Below are 18,380 nucleotides of genomic sequence, written 5' to 3' on the forward strand. Positions count from 1 at the left end.
CTGCAGCACACCAGGCCTCCCTGTCCATCACCAACTTCCGGAGTTCACTCAAACTCAAGTCCATTGAGTTGGTGATGCCATCCAGCCATCTTATCCTCTGTCATCCCCTTCTCCTCCTGCCCTCAATCTTTCCCAGCATCAGGGTCTTTTCAAATGAGTCAGTTCTTTACATGAGGTGGCCAAAGTATTGAAGTTTCAGCTTCAGTGTCAGTCCTTCCAGTGAATATTCAGGACTCGTTTCCTTTAGGATTGACTCCTTGCAGTCCAGGGGACTCTCAAGTCTTCTCCAACACCACAGTTCAAAAGCATCAATTCTTCGGCGCTCAGCTTTCTTTATAGTCCAACTCTCACATCCATACATGACTACTGGAAAAACCATAGCTTTCACTAGACATACCTTTGTTGACAAAGTAACGTCTCTGCTTTTTAATATGCTGTCTAGGTTGGTCATAACTTTTCTTCCAAGGAGCAAGCGTCTTTTAATTTCATGGCTGCAGTCATTATGCAGTATGAAAAGGTAAAAAGATAAGACAGTGAAAGATGGACTCCCAAGACAAGGATTTAGAAGATCAGAATTTTAATCCAGAGTTCAACACATGTGTATAGCATTAGCAGTGTTTACCTACCTTTTCTGTATCCCTTTCCCCAGCTATAAGATACTGATATGTGCGCTCCCTACCTCACAGGGTTGTTGTGAGGCACAAAATACTGTATCTGAAAATGCTTTCCAAATGGTGAAGTCCCATAAGCCCTGAAGTGTAAGTTAAATGGAAATACTGTTGCCAACATCAGTTTCTGTACGATTGAGTCACCCGTGTCCTGCCTGTGGTGATAGGAACCAATTCTTTGGCAAAGTCAGTGCAAAACAGGGTTGAGATGGTTTTTTATTGAGAGTTGGAGCCTTATTAGTGTAGCTGTGTTCTGAAAATGCACCTGGGTAATCAGATAAGACATACATAAATGATTGTTATGAAGGAGGAAACTTATACTTTAAGAATTTCAGAAAGAGGAGGTACAGCATGCCATGCAGGGTCACATGGGCAGGTACCAGAGATGGCCAGGAGGCAGAGGGGAGAGTGCAGAGTGTGGCCTGGGGCCTTTTTTGGGGTCCTGGTGGAAAACTAAGGACAAGGCAGGACATGTAGACTGGGTGAGTTTAGCATTGGAGAATTTGAATAGTTCTTGACAGCTCTGGGCTCTAGGGGTGGTAGGGCTTCCCTAGTGGCTCAAACAGTAAAGAATCCGGCTGCAGTGCAGGAAACCAGGGTTCAATCCCTGCGTCGGGAAGATCCCTGGAGAAGGGTTTGGCCACCCACTCCAGTATTCTGGGAAATCCTATGGACAGGGTGGCCTGGCAGACTGCTGTCCACAGGGTTGCAAAGAGTGGGACAGGATGGAGTGACTAACACTTTCACTTTCTACTTGATTGTCTGGTACCTGGCCCTAGGCTGATTCAGAGTGGGAAGAATATTGGCTTGGTCTGAGGATTTGATAAAGGAGATGAGGTGTGGCCTCTGGTTTGTATATCAAAGGTACCTCCCAAGGGAGTTGTTTGCTCTCTAGGATTAACTATTCCTGGGAATGGAGGTCTCCTGGATCTAGGCCATAAATGCTAGAGCATTGAGAATTCAGAGGATAAGAAGATACAGTCAGTACAGGTTGGAATTAAAAAAGCAGTGTGAACTGAAAACCAGACACTGAAAGAAAAAAAAATGTGGATAACATGACTGACCCAAGTATGTTTTCAAAGCTTTTACATAAGCACTAAATATAAACCCGTTTTCCTAAATATATTTTAGGATAACTTTTAAAACACTCCACCCACACTCCTCTGAAATGTTCAAAGCAGTGAATGTCACTGCATGAGTAAATTATTATGGAGCACAGTAAGGGACTCAGGTTACCCTCAACTTTAATGGCCTAGGTCTTTACCTGCATTCTTAGATGTATTTAGAGGTGAATATTTATAGTATAGTCACCTGGGTTTTTAGGCTCTGTGCTAACAGAATTTTATGTGGATTAGAGATTATTTCATTATTCACAGGATACCCCATTTGCCAGACCATTGACAGAAATGGTTGAATCCTAGAGTGACTAACACTGATTCTCCCAAAGAATAATATAGATTACCTGTGGTGATCGTTTATATATTGGGGCTTCCCTGGTGGCCAAGATGGTAAAGAAGTATAATATATGTGCTCAGTAATGTCTGACTCTATGCGACCCCATGGACTGTAGCCTTCCAGACTCTTCTGTCCATGGAATTCTCCAGGCAAGAATACTGAAGTAGGTAGCCATTCCCTCCTTCCCTTCTCCAGGGAATCTTCCCGACCCAGGGATTGAACCCAAGTTGCGTGCATTGCAGGCAAATTTTTTTTTACCATCCAAGTCACCATGAAAGCCTAAAGATTGATACTAATGGTTATAATCAATAGGCAGAAGTTGACCTGTCATGGTACTCCACCAAATAAAACCCAGAGCTAGACTCATTTGGCCATTTTTGTCAGTGGTCTGGCAAACGGGCTATGCTGTGAAGTTTCTGTCCTTGTAGTCAGTCTAGAAGAGCTTACTATAAAACTAAAGGAAATGGGGTCAAAATAGCACATGAGACTCAGAGCTGACTTAAAAATTGGCAAAGAGGTGTTATAGGCAAAGAGGTATTGATCACAATTTGGGCAAGATCTCAGTGACTTGATGAACTCTCCCTTGACTGCTGTGTGCTTTGTGAACTGTTGTGGATCCACAACAGATTGTGGGACCACTGGGGTACTAGATTGGCTTTACTCAGCAGATACTCCAGCACATGCGATGTGCCAAGATGATGAGGATGCAGTGATGAGAGGGGCAGCTCTAACTCCTTCCCTCCTGGAGTGTATGTAAGGTGTGCTGATGATAAATACACACGGGCTTATTCTGTCTTGGTAGAAGTTTAGACACTCTATCTCAAAGGTGGGAAGCCAAATTTTGAAAGGGCATGTAAAGTCAATAAATCAATAGATGGGCTTAAGGCCTTTTTAATCAAGATTGAAGAGATTTGTGGATAAGACAACAGACAAAGGATGCAGGAGATACAGTCCATTCATACATCTCAGAATTTAAGGATGATAGCTATTTTTTTTTATCATGATAATCTGCTTCAAGATGTTTATTTACAATGTGTTTATTAAATAATACAGGGTTTAACTGAAATTGCTAAATAATTTCAGAAAAGGGCATATTTAAGTTCTTTAGAAAGTTTGTACGGTCCCCCACCCCCGGTGAAATGGGAGGCCCAAAAACAGGTCACACAAATGTGTCAGATGAATTTAGAATCCTTAAGCCTGAGCATTCAATTGAGCCCAAATCGCTAGTTTAGGAGGTTGGCCCCCTGGAGGACAGATTATTACAAGGAGTCCTCTCTGCTGTGTGCACCACTGGTCAGCTTTGAACACTTACACACCTGGGGTAGATATGCCCTACTCTTCACCCAGGGGAATGGTGTTTCTCTTGTCAAGAGTTTCTCCAGAAAGGAGTGAAACAGTTCATACTGGACACGCTTGAATGTCTTGTTGTATGGTCCTTATGGAAAAGCTAACTTGAGGCAGTTTTCGAATTTTGGAAGGAAAGTCACTGAGTGTGCATGTACATTTCGCTACTCTTTTCCAGGTTTCCTACGCTCGCCCAAGTTCAGCTTCCATCAGAGATGCTAATTTATACGTCAGTGGACTTCCAAAAACAATGACCCAGAAGGAGTTGGAGCAACTTTTTTCACAATATGGACGCATTATTACTTCTCGTATTCTTGTTGACCAGGTCACTGGTAAGTAGGCAGCCTCTGCTCTGACTGGCAGATGGTGAAATAGTCTGCCTTCTCATACAGAAGTCTTGCCTCTAGAATACATCAAAGGTATATCTATGGGCCAGAAAATGCAATTTTCTGATAGGATTGTTCATAGATATGCATGGGTAAGCATAGATACTGTAGTGAGCAAGCTTGAGTCATTTCCTCCCCAAAGGTCGGGTTTGGAGCCTGTTTTGTGGCTTATAATAAATTTATAATTATTGCATATAAGTTATTCAAAATAATTATTACAAATTAATAACCTTCATTTCTAAGCTGCTGCATGAAAAAAGCTCCCAACCTCCTTATGAAGCATTAAGTAACAGTCTTACTCTTTGTGAAAAACATAGTTTAATGCTGCTAATTCTCCAAGGGAGAATTCCACTACATCTACACTAGTGATTGCTGTTCAGACTTTTTCAGGCCCATGCTGTGTTGTATAGGCATGCATAAGAGTTTGAAATTTTAAGTGTTAAAAGTTAATTTTAATCTCATGTTACTTTTAACCAAACCAAAATAAGAAGACCAATATGTTTATTAAAAACTTTGTGTGGAAGGAAACTTTGTGTGTAAGGGAGCTCTTTCTGCTAAAGCTTTCAGTTAAAGAAAAACTAGCAATACAGATTTGATTATGGATCTTAAAAATAAAGTAAAGGTATATTTTTCTATTATAAAAGCAATATTCTTTTTAAAACATATTAAAATTAAAGAAGCATGCTAAGCAGGGGGAAAAAATCACCTGTAGTGCCATATACTAAAGCAGTCACTTTAAGATTCTGTGAGTAGTCTTTTTTTTTTTTTTTTTTAAAGAAAATAGATTTTTCTCTTTTCTGTGTGATTCTTCTTTCTGTCTTCCCTCCTTCACTATCCCTGTTGTCTTTCTCTCTCCTTTTCTGTCTCTCATAATTAGAGTCCCAGTGGAAATAGTTGTGCCTTATAATTGTGATTATATTTTTAAAGAAACGATGGACCACAGAATACAATTAGGCCAGTTTTTTAAATTCTTCAACTAATGATCAATTTAGTTGATCTGAACTTAATCAGAAGCATCCTTTGTTATGTTCCTCTGTGCTGGTCATGAGCTTCTTACAGAGTCCGAACACCATACTTCTGAGCTCTGAGTATAGTGGTATCTACCATCATCCATATGCTTGGGAGAGGGGCCTGTAGATTTTACTGTATGGAGAGAATTAGTCCAGTGAGGGTATATAAAAATGTGGTCTTCTTAGCTACGTTTCATGGTTTTCATACATTCTATCACAGTGTATTGTACACACAGATGGCAAATGAGGTTGAATAGAAGTCCAGGCCTAACAGTCCAAATATATTTGTTTAGAGCAAAATAAAAAGGCCTTTAGTTTTGTTTGTATTCATGCTTTTTAATTCATCCGTTCTCAGTGAGGACCTGAATCAAAAGTCAGTTTCACCTGTGATGCAGAAAGCCATTTCTCAGCTGCAGGTCCATCCTGAGGGTGTAGGCTCACAGGTAGACTGCCTGGTCACCTCCTGATTGAGTCAGTGTTTCTTAAGTGTGGTTCTGCACCTGCAGCAAAGGCACCCTCCTGGAACTTTGTTAGAAATGCAGACTTGGGCCCCGAAACCTAGTGAATAAAACTCTTAGAGTGGCCATTTTACCAAGCCCTTTAGGCTGTTCTGATGCATGCTCAGGTTTGAGGACCATAGGTTTAGGTGACTCATCCTAAACTGAGGCTGTTTCACTGCCCATCTAAGGCTTTCCTTATGGAATAATAGTTTTAGGGGTTATTCATGCTCAATAGATAATGGAAAGGATAGATTTGGTGTCATTTCACCATTTCATCTTTACACTTAAGACTTCAGTATGAATTGTCCACTTTACCTAAAATGAAAAAATCCTGCAATTTTGTTATTCAGCCATCAGGAGCATGCAGCATGTGTGTGCACGTGCAGTAATGTGCACGCAGCAGGTACAGCGTAAAAATAGGGAAGGTGAAGTGATAGGGGCTGAGATAGTGCATATGGGGAAAAAAATGCCTTACCTACCTTAGAATAAAATTCTGAGCCATTCACTTACACAGTATTGATTATAAAGTTCCTATAAATCATAATGGTCTAATGCTTTTTCTTAGCTTACCTTTCTTAATTGCTTCTCACTCTTCCTCAATGACATACTCTGAATCATCTAGGCTTTTCCTGCTGCTAGTCCCAAGTTAGTACTGCTACTACTGATTTGTTTTGCCAAGAAAATCTTTCCGTACAGCTGCTGATCCCATGATGGCCAGCTCTGGCCACCCCAAAAAGTCTGTTAAGCTAATTAAATGGAATGGGTTTCTCGTTGCCATTTCTCAAAAGCTGGGCAGGTACTTGGCCATCCTTCTGCTTCCCACCTTCTGGTCTCTCAAGGTGGAGCGAGCGTGAGCTGGGGAATAGGATTCTGTAGCCAGAAGTAATGCTGCCAAAGAAAGTAAGCTTTGAGGCTTACTTCTGTCTTGTTTAATTTTACTCTTACCTCCTCTTTTCCCTCTTTTTCTCCATATAATATTATTTCTCTAATAAAGAAGAGTCAGTTAAAAGCAGTGGGGGAGCTTCAGGGAACCAGAAAAACCTCTTGAGGCATTTCTCTCAAAGGGTCGGTAGCCTGTATAATTAAGTAGAATTTTACTATTTAAAAGTGTAGCTGAAATACGTTTTTCTACCCCTGTGCATATATTTTTAGCATAGCTTTTTAGCATTTTTAGCAAATGCTTGGTTCTCTTCTCCTCGTTCCAAGAGAAAGAGCTCCTGTGCCCTTTTTTCTGAACTGTTTGTCCAGTAGCATAATTTGAAAAGTACAAGTCAGTCATACAGTTGACATCATTAAATAATGCATGAGAGGGAGAGAAGAAGGTGGGGAAAAGAAACATGGACATACTTGTGTGCTTTCTTCTTCCTGGCTTATTGGTAGCATGTGGTAATGGACTTTAAAGTGCATTAATTTAATTAATGCATTTCATGTATTTAAAAATACAAAATTGTAATGCTAGACTGAATTGCTACTAAGCAAAGGCGAAGCTTTTCTCCTGGTGTGATTTTTGTGGCAGATGTTACATGTGGGTGAAAACATGTTCTTGAGAAGGGAAAATTAATGTATCCTTTCTTCTCTCCCTCCTGTCTCCTTCCACTCCCTCTTTCCCAAATCCTTACCCACATCTACCTTAGGCATATCAAGGGGTGTAGGGTTTATTCGATTTGACAAGCGGATTGAGGCAGAAGAAGCTATCAAAGGCCTAAATGGCCAGAAACCTCCCGGTGCCACAGAGCCAATCACTGTAAAGTTTGCTAATAACCCAAGCCAAAAGACCAATCAGGCCATCCTTTCCCAGCTGTACCAGTCTCCAAACAGAAGGTATCCAGGACCACTAGCTCAGCAGGCACAGCGCTTTAGGTAAGTCCAGTCTACTTCTTATGCCCAGCTGCTGAAATCAGAACTCTCAGGTTCGCTGTCCAGCACTTCTATTATAAGACAGGATCTCTGGTTTGCTATTATTGTTGTTTTCTTTCTTTTTCTTATGGGCACAGGGAAAACCTACTTGGGTTATAGTGTCTTTTGCGGAGTATCCAAGGTGGGGGCGAAAGTTCAGTAACCTGCGGCAGGCAGTGGTTCTCAATCGGGAATAGTTTTGCTCCTCTGGGAGCGTTGGCAGTGTTTGGAGACATTGATGTCGGCATCAGCTGGGTGGGGATGACTGGCATCTCAGGGGTAGAGGCCACGGGTGCTGCCCATCATCCTGCAGTGTACAGTAGTAAAGCCCCCCAACACCAGGGGACTATCTGGTCCCAAACGTCAGTGGTGCTGAGGCTGAGAAACACTGACCTGCAGAATACTGGGGGTCTTCCTGATTGTTTCCATCGCTTCTGATTTCCCTCTTTTCGTTTTTTACTTGAGAAGGTCTTTTCCTCGTATTTTAATTTTTAGGTCAAGCTCTTTCAGTTACTTGGTTTTATAATATGTGCACAACTAAGGATATATAACTTATATGGTTACATTATGTTTTTATAAATGGATTCATCATGGTTACATTATGTTTTTATAAATGGATTCATCTTCCTGTTTTAAGTTTTTAATCTTTGCAGTTTAGAGGTTGGCAAACCCCTGTAAAGGCCCAGATAGTAAATATTTTAGGCTTTGTGGTCACAGTATCTGATGCATGTCTTTAAAAAAAAAAAAAAGTCTTTAAAAATGTAAAAACCATTCTTAGCTCTTGGGCTATAGAGAAACAGATGGCAGTCTGGATTTGGCCTGTGGGTGGTAGTTTTCTAACCTCTATAGTCCATGGAATGACCATGCATTTTTAGTCCAAAGAAGACATTCTATCTCATAGACAGGTTAAATATTCTAATTTTTCAAATTTTATTCTAATACTGGGGCACCAACCAAATCTAGTCATTTTTTTTAAAAAATCCTTAATCTGCATGTGAAGAGAATGGTGACTTTTAGATGTTAAACAGAGCACAGATACATAAGTAGTTTTTATTTTCTCGAACATTTTTAAGATCCTTTTTGGCCATATGGTATACTGCAGCCATAATGCCATCTAACATCCATGCTAGTATTTTTTGTTCTGTTCTTTATCACAAGTGCATTATTTGCTTGCTGGGGCAAAATAGTTAATTATCAAAAATATTATCACAAATTTAACTTAATAAAGATTTATATGTTTTCTAGCTTATATCACATGCATTTTTTTTTTCATTCGGGTATTTAGAATGCTGAAGAGAGTAAAGATAAAAATCACTCAAATGTCTTCTTTAAACCTCAGTTACCTCACCTGAGGTGTGAAAGAGAAGTTTTCTGTAAACATCATGTTCAGTTCCTACTTGAGGTGGCTTTTGCCTTGGGAGAAAAAGTTGTACTGTCAGGAGGCTTCATCTGGAACTGGATGACTTGGTACCCGGTTGACTGAGCCTGGCGATCACTTCGCTCTGCTTCAGCTTTGCACGGTTAAAAGGCGTTGGCAGAAAGGAAACACTGCCACTTTTGTCTGTGGTGGTTGGTGGTAGTGATTGGGCTGGAGGAAGAGATGGATGGAGCTGCCTTTGTGGAAACAGAAATTTCACAAAGTCGTTTCTTAGCTCTGCTTGTAGGTTTCTTCTGTGGCATCTTAAGTGGGTAAACTTTTTTTTTTCAATTTAGCACAGACATGAATGAAGGAATTTTAGAGATTTTTCTTGGGCAGCCTATCTAGTTAACCCCAGAGCTCTTTGAGGCCCAGTAAAGAATTCTGATCTTAGGTACAGGAGAGTTCTTTCTTACTGGTTGATTTTAACACTGAAAATACCACGTTAGATGTTAGAAGAAAGCTCTGTGAGTTTAAATCGTTATTTTTGATGTTTCCTAATTTAAGCTCTGGTTTTTGTCTTATGGTAGTTATTGAGTAAAACTGTGCTCTTAAAATCAGGATTGAATTCTGAGAAAGGCTGGGCAAGAGGACTGAAATGATAGTATCTTCAGGAGAATGCCCGATTACTGAAATGGCAAGACTTGTAGGGGACTCAGATATTAGGTTGTCTAACTATTTTATTGTTCTCAATTTGATCTACCCCCCTCCATACATGGTATGTGTTTGTTTTTTTGTTTAATTAAAAAGTTTTTTATTGGGTAAAACTTTACAGGTTGTTCTGGTAGTCAGACTTAATATTTTTTTTTAAATATTGCCCATTCTGTGTTTTATCATTTAGTTCCATCTGTAATTAATTTTAGAGATTCTTCCTTCCCTTCGCTCCTATTAAAAATTAATTTTGGGAAAAGGGAATAAGAATTGTCTGTAAATTTTAAGGGAAACTTGGTTTCAGAAAATGAGAAAGATGTTTATTGTCCTTTCAGATTCTTAACTCTTGTGTCTGTCACCTCACTTCCCATTCTTCTCATAATCCATCTTCAGATAATAAATTATGAACTAGTCTTTGAGCTCAGTGAAGGCGTTTGGTCTAGATTCAGTGTTACAGGAAATTGAGAGCTTCTATTCCTAGGGTTCAAGTTTAGCCTGATGTGTGTTTGGCTGTTTTTCTTTAATATCTCTGAACCTGGTCTGTTATTACCTTGATTTTTTTTTCCCCTTCCTCTATTGAATTAAGGTTGAATCTTCTTTCATCTCATGAAGGAAGGACTGGCTTGCTTTGTTGGTATTTTGCTCTTCTGTAGTTCAGGCCTGGTTCATTACTTAGAGCTTTTGTTCCTCATATCTGTGTTCTAATGCTCTTAGCCTTGAGTTTGTCAGCTTCTTGCCGACATTTAGAAAATTTGCACTATGTTTTTATATTATTATAGTATCTCGGTAGTTGAGAGAGATTGGAGAATACAAGTTATAAATATTAATAGTCAGGGATATTTTTTAATATTTATGAAATGTACTGTATCTTTTAAGGTTAAAAAATTAAAATCTATGTAGTAAGAGTTAAGTTTAAAAGTGGACTTATGGTGTTTATGGCTCAGTCAACCTGTATGAATAATTAGAAAATTATTTTAACATGAGCACTGCTGATCTAATATGCTTACCTAATTGCAGTTTTCAGAATAAGACCAGCCTTATTTATTTGGATGGCTACTGTGAGTCCCTTAAGTATATTCCTGGGATATGGTATCTGAATTAAACTTCCAGCCAAAGTTTTTTTCATCTCTCTTCTTGTGGAGCAGCCTTAGTTTTATTAAATGTGATCTAGTCTAACGGCCTGTGTGCCTGCTTCCAGAAGCCTTTATGCATTTTTAAAGGAGCGTCTAAGTCAGCCCTAGAGGTTCATTTAAGGCATGTGCCGCCTGCACTGTCACAGCTCCTTTGGGGAAACACTGGTATCAGTCCTCCTGAATAATTGTTTTCTCTTTTGTAGGAATTAGATAAGGACATGGATTGATGATCTTGTTGTGGGTTAACTTCAAAGCAGTCTTGGTTGGTGATCTTTAGAGAGGTTTTGAGAACCACTATTTGTAGAGTTCAGAGTTTTATTTTTTTAACCCATTAACAATCTGTTTATATTTTTTTGTTTCTGACTTGGACCGACATTTCCCTTTACCTGCATGTAGACCCTAGCATAGTCTGTCAGCCGAATTTCTTGGAAACTAGGCACATATCTTCTTTTTATTCTCTACTTATCTAGCTTCGAAATGGGAATATGTTTCTATTCAAAATATTGCCCACATATAGTCTGAAACGAGGCGTATAGTCATGAACTATATGCACATGGGGGCTTGTGCTGGTACATTCATTAATTCATAAACCTGAATCAAACATAAACAGTAAAGATAACGATGAAATAAACAGTATATCAGTGTTTTGCTAATTATCATGCTGACTCATTTTTCACATATGTAATTAGTAAATATTGAGTAATACACCTTTGAAGCAAGAGTCATAGAATTACGATCTTGATCATTTGACATTTCTTGACTGACTTCATGTGAGACAGGTTAGATTATTTTGTCTAACCTCAGTGTAGCTTATCCTAGGAGCAGCAGGAATAACCAGCCCTCCTTTTTCTTATTTACTCCAGCTTTCCTTACAGGTGTCACCCTCGCTCAGATTATGACGGTGATGATGATATTGATGTTTATTTGCAGGAATCTCTTTTAATCTACCTCTCCTTTGAGAGTTGTTGTAGTTACAGCAAGGTTTCCCAGTCTCATCCTTCACATCCACTTAGCCTGTTATTTGTGAGTGGATTGTGTCCACGCTGAAGGACGGTGGCTGTGTCCCTGTCCCTTTGAGGACCGCCAAGTTGTCCCTCAGGAAAGTATGTGATGCCTGGGACTGATGAGGCTATTGGGTGCAGTGTGTTGATTCAGTAGGAATAAAGATTATTTTAAGATGAAGAGTGTATTTTTAACAGACTCTTTAATGTGTATTGGCCACACTGCTGTACATCATCAGGCACGTCCCCCTGGGTCATTCTGGAGGCCACTAACTTAGTCTCCCTTAAAAATTTGTTTCTGTCATTAAAAGAGCATATATACAAATGGCGGCTGTCTCTGAACCCTGGACAGACTGAGGAGAAATATATGATTCTGGAGAGTGAGAGTGGTCCTTGTGTCTCAGGTAACCACCTGGTTGACAGTTTTCCAGCTGCTGCAGGACTGGGGTACATGCAGGCCCATTGAAGCTCACACGGCCTTCTCCCAGCCCCCGTTGGGGTGCTGAGAGCAGGGAAAGCCACCAGTTTCAGCTGCGTGCAGGAAGGGCTTTTCAGCATTGCTGGGGTTCTGATTCTTAGGTGTGTATTCCTCCCAGCTCTCCTTGTTGATGGGAGAGGAGGGAGGGTCAAGAAGAGCAAGGAGGGGAGAGAGAGAGTTAAGTAACTTTGCTTGAATTCCATAGGACTGATTTTTTCCTAAAATGGATATTGAACAAAGATATCGGTGGTCAGGATCATGGTGTCATACAGGGTTTCACAGGTAGGGTAAATATGAGGCCCATTGAGAGAGTCCTCAGAGATCCTAGTATAGAAGTCTCCTGCCTGGAGAATCCTGGGGTGGGGAGTGACAAATGAGATCTCTTCCTTTAACACATGTAATTCACTTCTAGGGCATTTCTGGTTTCTGCCCTGTCTTGAAAGTACTGGAAACTCACTCGGGAGTTTCCTGTCTCTGGACTTTGGGCTGGCATCCTAGCTGATGGTGGCAGAGCGTGCATGTTAATGTGCAGAGATGACGTGACTCTGCTTTGGTGCCTCTGCTTCGGGATCATCGAGTGCTTTGGAAGGAGACTGCAGTAAGCTGCTCCATTCCACATTCACATGCCAAATGCACTCTGTATTGGTCATTCCAGCATTTTTATTAAATTATCTGTATCATTACTTTATGGTTGGTGGTTTTGTTTGCATCCCTATTTCTGGTATTTGTGGCCTTTATTTTGGAGTACAAAGGTGTGGCATCTTTGACCAAACAAAACCCTCCCACCCTCCAACCTCTTTTCCCACACAAGTACCCGCTCCCTTGCATGTGCAGACAGGCCCCCCAGCCTGCCTTCCTAATAGTTCTTACTCTGGATTAAATAATTAAGGATGCTGTTAGCAGCCTCATTGCTTTTATTCAGTCAACAGATACTGATGGTAAACCTGCTGTGACCCAGGCTATGGTCCATGCTTAGTAATGTCCCTGCTCCTGAGAGGGTAGGAGGGACAAGGTACACACACCACAAGGTACTCCTCTGTCATTGGGGTTTGTTCCTCTCTTTTATTAAAAAGATAGTTTGCATTACATCAGCTTGATTCTTTTCAGTTTTATAAAACATTCAAATGTGCAGAAATAATTGGGAATAGGAACATGTATCTACCTGATCTCTTAGACCTTGAGTAGTAGCACTGTACTTCTTGTAGAACAATCAAAATAAACATCAGACTGGGATCTGAGTCTTGCCTTATTGCTCAGTGAGTCTGTAGTCTTACGTTCAGTGGACTTAGTTGAGCATATTGAGAAATGGGAGGTTTGGCTGAGGTTGTGTATAAGGTTCTTTTTATCTGTACTAGTTACACTTTGATTTTTAGAAATGAAAGTCCTTTGTATATGGGAGGTTTAAGGGAAATTGTGAAATTCTGTGTAAACTGCAGAATTTGAGTGTCAGTGCCACTGCTTTCTAAACCCTTTGGCCTTGGGCGAGTACTCAGGAGCCAACAGCTGTGAAAGCTAAGAGTAACAAAGACTATGTAGATGTATGTGGCGTGCTTAGACCTTGCCTGCAAAGGTGAGAACCCAAATGCTAACTATTTCACAGCCCCCGCATTTCCTCTCAAAAGGGTTTTCTGAGGTGACCAGCAATGATTTCCCTGCATTGCACTGACCTAGAGATTGGAAGAGCTACTGTCATATGGCAGTGGTTCCCATTTGCTCAGAAATGTAAGAAGACCCATTAGTTTGAGACTTCACATACAGTTAACATACAAACAGCCCCCTTGGAAGATGGCAGTAATGAGCCCAGCTTTCTTGGACCTCAAGGGGAAAAGTTAAAAACTGAAGTTTGCTGAATGTATGTTTTGCAGGTTGGACAATCTGCTCAATATGGCTTATGGAGTAAAGAGGTAATGATAGAGGTTCATGACACTCATAATCCCTTCCCATAATTGACTAGTTTCTTTGATTTGGGGAGTGACAGCCATCATAAGTTTGTGTCCGGTTTCCTTTTGCATGTACAACCTAATGAAAAGCTGTTTCTTGAAGCATGGTTGACTCAAAGAGTATTTTTATACCACTTGATGCCACCTGGTGTTTAAAAACCTCATTATTTATTTTCTGTTGTGTTGCAGCGTTTAAGCATGTTTATGTCTGTGTTGGTCCTTCCTGCTCCCAATCCGCTTAAGTTGGTGAAACCAGTTCCAAATATATTTCATTTTCTCTAGTGGATAGTATTACTCAATACAGCATATAATGGCCATTTCATGACTTGTGAATATCATGATAGTATAGCATGCTGCTGCAAGCCACATATGGACTTTGGTTGAAACATCAAATAGTTGTGTGTATCTGTTGAGGGGAGGGGAGTTAGGGAAAGAAAGAAATCCATCGCTGTAACCAACCTCTGTTTCTGTTTTGTGTGTGTATGTGTGTGTTTCCTCTTTTGTTCAGTAGGTTTTCTCCAATGACCATTGATGGAATGACCAGTTTGGCTGGAATTAATATCCCTGGGCACCCAGGAACAGGGTGGTGTATTTTTGTGTACAACCTGGCTCCTGATGCAGATGAGAGTATCCTGTGGCAAATGTTTGGGCCTTTTGGAGCTGTCACCAACGTGAAGGTCATCCGTGACTTTAACACCAATAAATGCAAAGGTTTTGGATTTGTGACTATGACAAACTATGATGAGGCTGCCATGGCGATAGCTAGCCTCAATGGATACCGTCTGGGAGACAGAGTACTGCAGGTCTCCTTTAAGACAAACAAAACGCACAAAGCCTAATGAGCTCTTGTCCTCAGTCCATTTATATATGAAAACTATACAACAAAGGCAAGTTAAGAGAAACTTTATACATTAGTAAATGTCTTTGTAAGTCAGTGTTGAGATGGGGATAAAACGACTACTTAGCATCCTAAGAAATATGTGAGATTTTTTATTGCTAGTATTTGAATTAAAACTTCTTAAAATATCTTTTATGTTTGAATATGGACAAGAGGTACAGGGTTTTTACCTGTCACATTGCATTTTATTGCCTTCTTTGAAGAAGGTGGACCTTTTAAAGTGTTTCAGCTAAGGGAAGACATTTCTTTTCTTTTTACATAACTGCCTTGAACCTGTGAGTAAATATTGAGGCTTTGTGTTGTAATTCTTCAGTTGGTTGTGCCCTTCCCCCCCTCCTTTTTTTCTTTTTCTGATTAGCTTTGTGTTTGGTTTACATTTAAAGCATTGCTGTTATGTCTAAGAAAAGTATTTTGAAGTTTACATTTTTATTTATGAAGTTAAAAACAGTATTTATTTTGTAATTATGATTTGGGTTGGGGAAGGGGGGGCTACATTATAAACGCTTATTGTAAGAATACTGGAGAACTTTTCGTAAAGCAGTACCTTGCCAAAGAGATAAGAGCCTCTTTGATGTGGGTTTAAAAAAAGCATCTATTTTTATAAAAAAGAAAATTTGGAGAAACTTTTTACTGGTCCTGGAACAAATATTTTGACTTGAATACTTTGAGAAATCTCTTCATATGACACCTAGTGAGCTTTTAAAATTTACCAGGAAATTTGCAGTGGTTGGAAAATTTAGAAAGATTTATGATGTAGAAAATACTTTTGAGATCTTTGTATGAAAGGAGTAGAATCAATGGGGGAAACACTGCTGGTTTCGTTTTTGTAATCACCAGTGTAGCGTCTGATCATCCTGGTTATTACCTGATAGGTGGCTCACATTGATTTGTGATTTTGAAACAAATAAAAAAAATTTACAAAAGAATATATAAGAGCAGGCAAGAAATTTAAATTACCAAGAGATGGGGGAAAAAAATCTGTTCTTCCTAAAGAAATCCCTTCAGATAGAGCTCATGGTGTTTAGTGATGTACTTGCAGTATTGTTTGAAGAATTGTTTTGTCTTAAGGAAAAAAAGATGTTGCACATGATTTGTACTGCAGCAAATCGGCAAAAGTGATCTGAGTTGGATATATTTGAAGGTATTTTGAAAGTTACGTTCAAGGCTAACACCTGAGCTTTGTGTAATGTAAATAAGACCTTGTGTTTATGAACCTTTCAGCTAATTTGATTTTTTTTTTCCCTTACATGCCAAGTGATGTTCAGGTTTTAAATGTTTTTGTATCAGTTTTTTCCTTTGTAAATGGCATTAACATTGTTACTTGAGGTCTTGCTTAATCACTTTTGTTGTCCTGAGGACTTGGATTTACAGTGCATCAGATTTGTTGCTAATTTTGTCTGTAGATAGTCTAGCTTCTGCTGTTTATGGTGATGCTACATTTTCGTTTATAAATATGTTTGTGGTAAAAAAAAATGAGTATAACCATAGGTTTTGAACAAATTTCCTTACATTTTTCATACAAAAATCATAAATATCTGTATGCTATTGAAATTTAACTTTGTATGATGCTTAAACCACTATTTGGGGAAATAATAAAATAAGTCTTTACCATGTATGAAAGAAATTTTAAAAAATACAAAATATTTTCTGATTAGCATCTAGCTTATAATAAATTTTCAAAAAAGCTGAAGGTAAAAATGCCTTCATCAGGATGCACTGAGAACTATATAGTTACGTCCTGCTTTTTGTATAAACTGAGATGCTCACATGCTTCCCCTTAGAACAGGCAATGTGCTATGCATAACATAGTTGTACATTATCTTTGCGGTTGCGTTGTTTTATTTTTTATTATTTAAAATTGTAGTTATAAAATTTTTCAGTATAGTACAGTACATATACTGTGAGGCGCGTGCTAAAGTGAATAAGCGAGTTTTCATGCTGACCCACTCAATGCTATTCAGAAATCAATTGGCTTAGCACTTTCTCATATCCTTAGGTGCATTTAGATTGTCAGAGTTAACCTGCGTTTAAAAAAAAAAAAAACTAAAAAACAAAATACATGTATATACTTAAAAAAAAATAAGGTTTCCCCTCACGGGAAAACAGCAGCTACATGCTTCTTTCCTATACTACTGTAGCAAACCAAGGCATTGATGAGAGGGCATGCAAATTGTGCTTCACTTCACTGTGTTTATCAGAGCACTTAATAAAATGTAAGGCTGGTATTTATTTGAAGTTGTACAGTATGACTTAATTCACATCTGTTGGAATAGAAAATATATTCTGTTGAGTATTTAAGAGGCTGTACATGTTTTCTTTTGTGTTTGGATTCTTTGTACTTTTTCATGTTCAGTACATCAATAAACAAAGTTGAAGGGAAAGAACAGTGTGGTGAGTAGGTCTTTATACATTTTTGGGGGCTCCTGTGCTCAGTCTAATAAACTTGCTCTCTTGAGCTGAAAGAGGTTACCTCAGAGCTCTCATTGAAAGCAGTGTTATTGAACAGATTCCAAAAAGCATGTTATTTGAAGTAGAACATGCAAAAATTCTTCTTTCAATGACAGCTTCTTCTTATTTTTCAAATATTACTTCATGAGTAATTCGTATAAGGATGTGTGCTTTCATTGGCTAATTGTAAAGTAATTGGATGCTGACATCGTTCTATACCTCCAACTTAATAACCATCAACTTTTTTTTTATAAAAACAAATGGAAATTGTCCTCACACATTTACTTGAGCTAAAGAAAACCAAATAGAAGGAAGATAACTTACTCTGCTGCCACTAACAAGATTTAATTCACCCATAGCATCAACTGTTGTTGAGTGAAACTTACTTTTGTTGCTAGTGCCAGATTGTCAGACTCATCTGTAAAATCAGAGAAACTCCATTTTCGTTAGGTTAGGTTGCTGTATATAGTACATGTGTCCATATCATGAACTCTGCTGGTGGTTTCACGTATATATTCAACAGTGGTAACACATCCTTAAGAGATCTCTGGGGGAAGAAAAAAGGTGTCTTGCTCATCTTTTATATAAAGATTCTACTTCTGTAGAACTTAAGAAATACGATAATGAAGTACTTTCTTTTTCTTTTTTTTTTTAACCGAAGTGTACTAAATGGCTTCTTCTAATTTGATTGTATCTGTCAGCTTTTTTGGTAAAAAGCCAGTCTAAAAGTAATTGTCCTGAATTCACAACTTGGTAGTCAAGAGCTTAGCTGAGTGACAAGACAATTCCTTTTCTTCCAACATGCAATTAATCTCAAATCTCCATACTCCCTTTTTTATTATATGAATTTAATACTCTAATTTTGTGATGTTGGAACAGCCTCCCCTCACCTCTCTCCTCTTGCATGGTTATCAGTATTTTGACTGGTTTGCATGTCAGCAGTTCTTTTGTATTTGAACAGATAGGGGGAAAATTCTTAGTATAAGTTTTGTGACTCTACTTGGTGTGCTTGAGGAAACATATTTTTTTCTTAGAATCCCCTCTCACCTTCTGCTTTCAAATCATCCAGGGTGTCATAATGCAGTGTTAGAGCAGCTGATATAAATTTTTAATCTTAACATCATTTTACATTATTATATTCTGATTTGAGGAAAT

At 38.9% G+C, this 18,380-nt stretch overlaps 1 protein-coding gene across 6 annotated transcripts in view; it reads left to right on the top strand.

Annotated features, from left to right (window-relative positions):
• Positions 1–17,161, top strand: part of ELAVL2 (ELAV like RNA binding protein 2) — a 141,552-nt gene extending 124,391 nt beyond the window's left edge. For 3 of the 6 annotated variants that reach the window (XM_024996059.2, XM_059889359.1, XM_024996063.2), the window contains 4 exons: positions 3,646–3,799; positions 6,998–7,223; positions 13,805–13,843; positions 14,388–17,161. In XM_024996059.2, coding sequence (XP_024851827.1) covers positions 3,646–3,799; positions 6,998–7,223; positions 13,805–13,843; positions 14,388–14,718 — 750 coding nt within the window. In that variant the 3' untranslated portion in view covers positions 14,719–17,161. The remainder of the gene's footprint in view (positions 1–3,645; positions 3,800–6,997; positions 7,224–13,804; positions 13,844–14,387) is intronic. The other 3 variants (XM_024996060.2, XM_024996061.2, XM_024996062.2) reach the window with 3 other exon arrangements.
• The last annotated feature ends 1,219 nt before the right edge of the window (positions 17,162–18,380 follow it).

Source organism: Bos taurus, chromosome 8 (assembly GCF_002263795.3).
Source record: "Bos taurus isolate L1 Dominette 01449 registration number 42190680 breed Hereford chromosome 8, ARS-UCD2.0, whole genome shotgun sequence".
NCBI lineage: Eukaryota > Metazoa > Chordata > Mammalia > Artiodactyla > Bovidae > Bos > Bos taurus.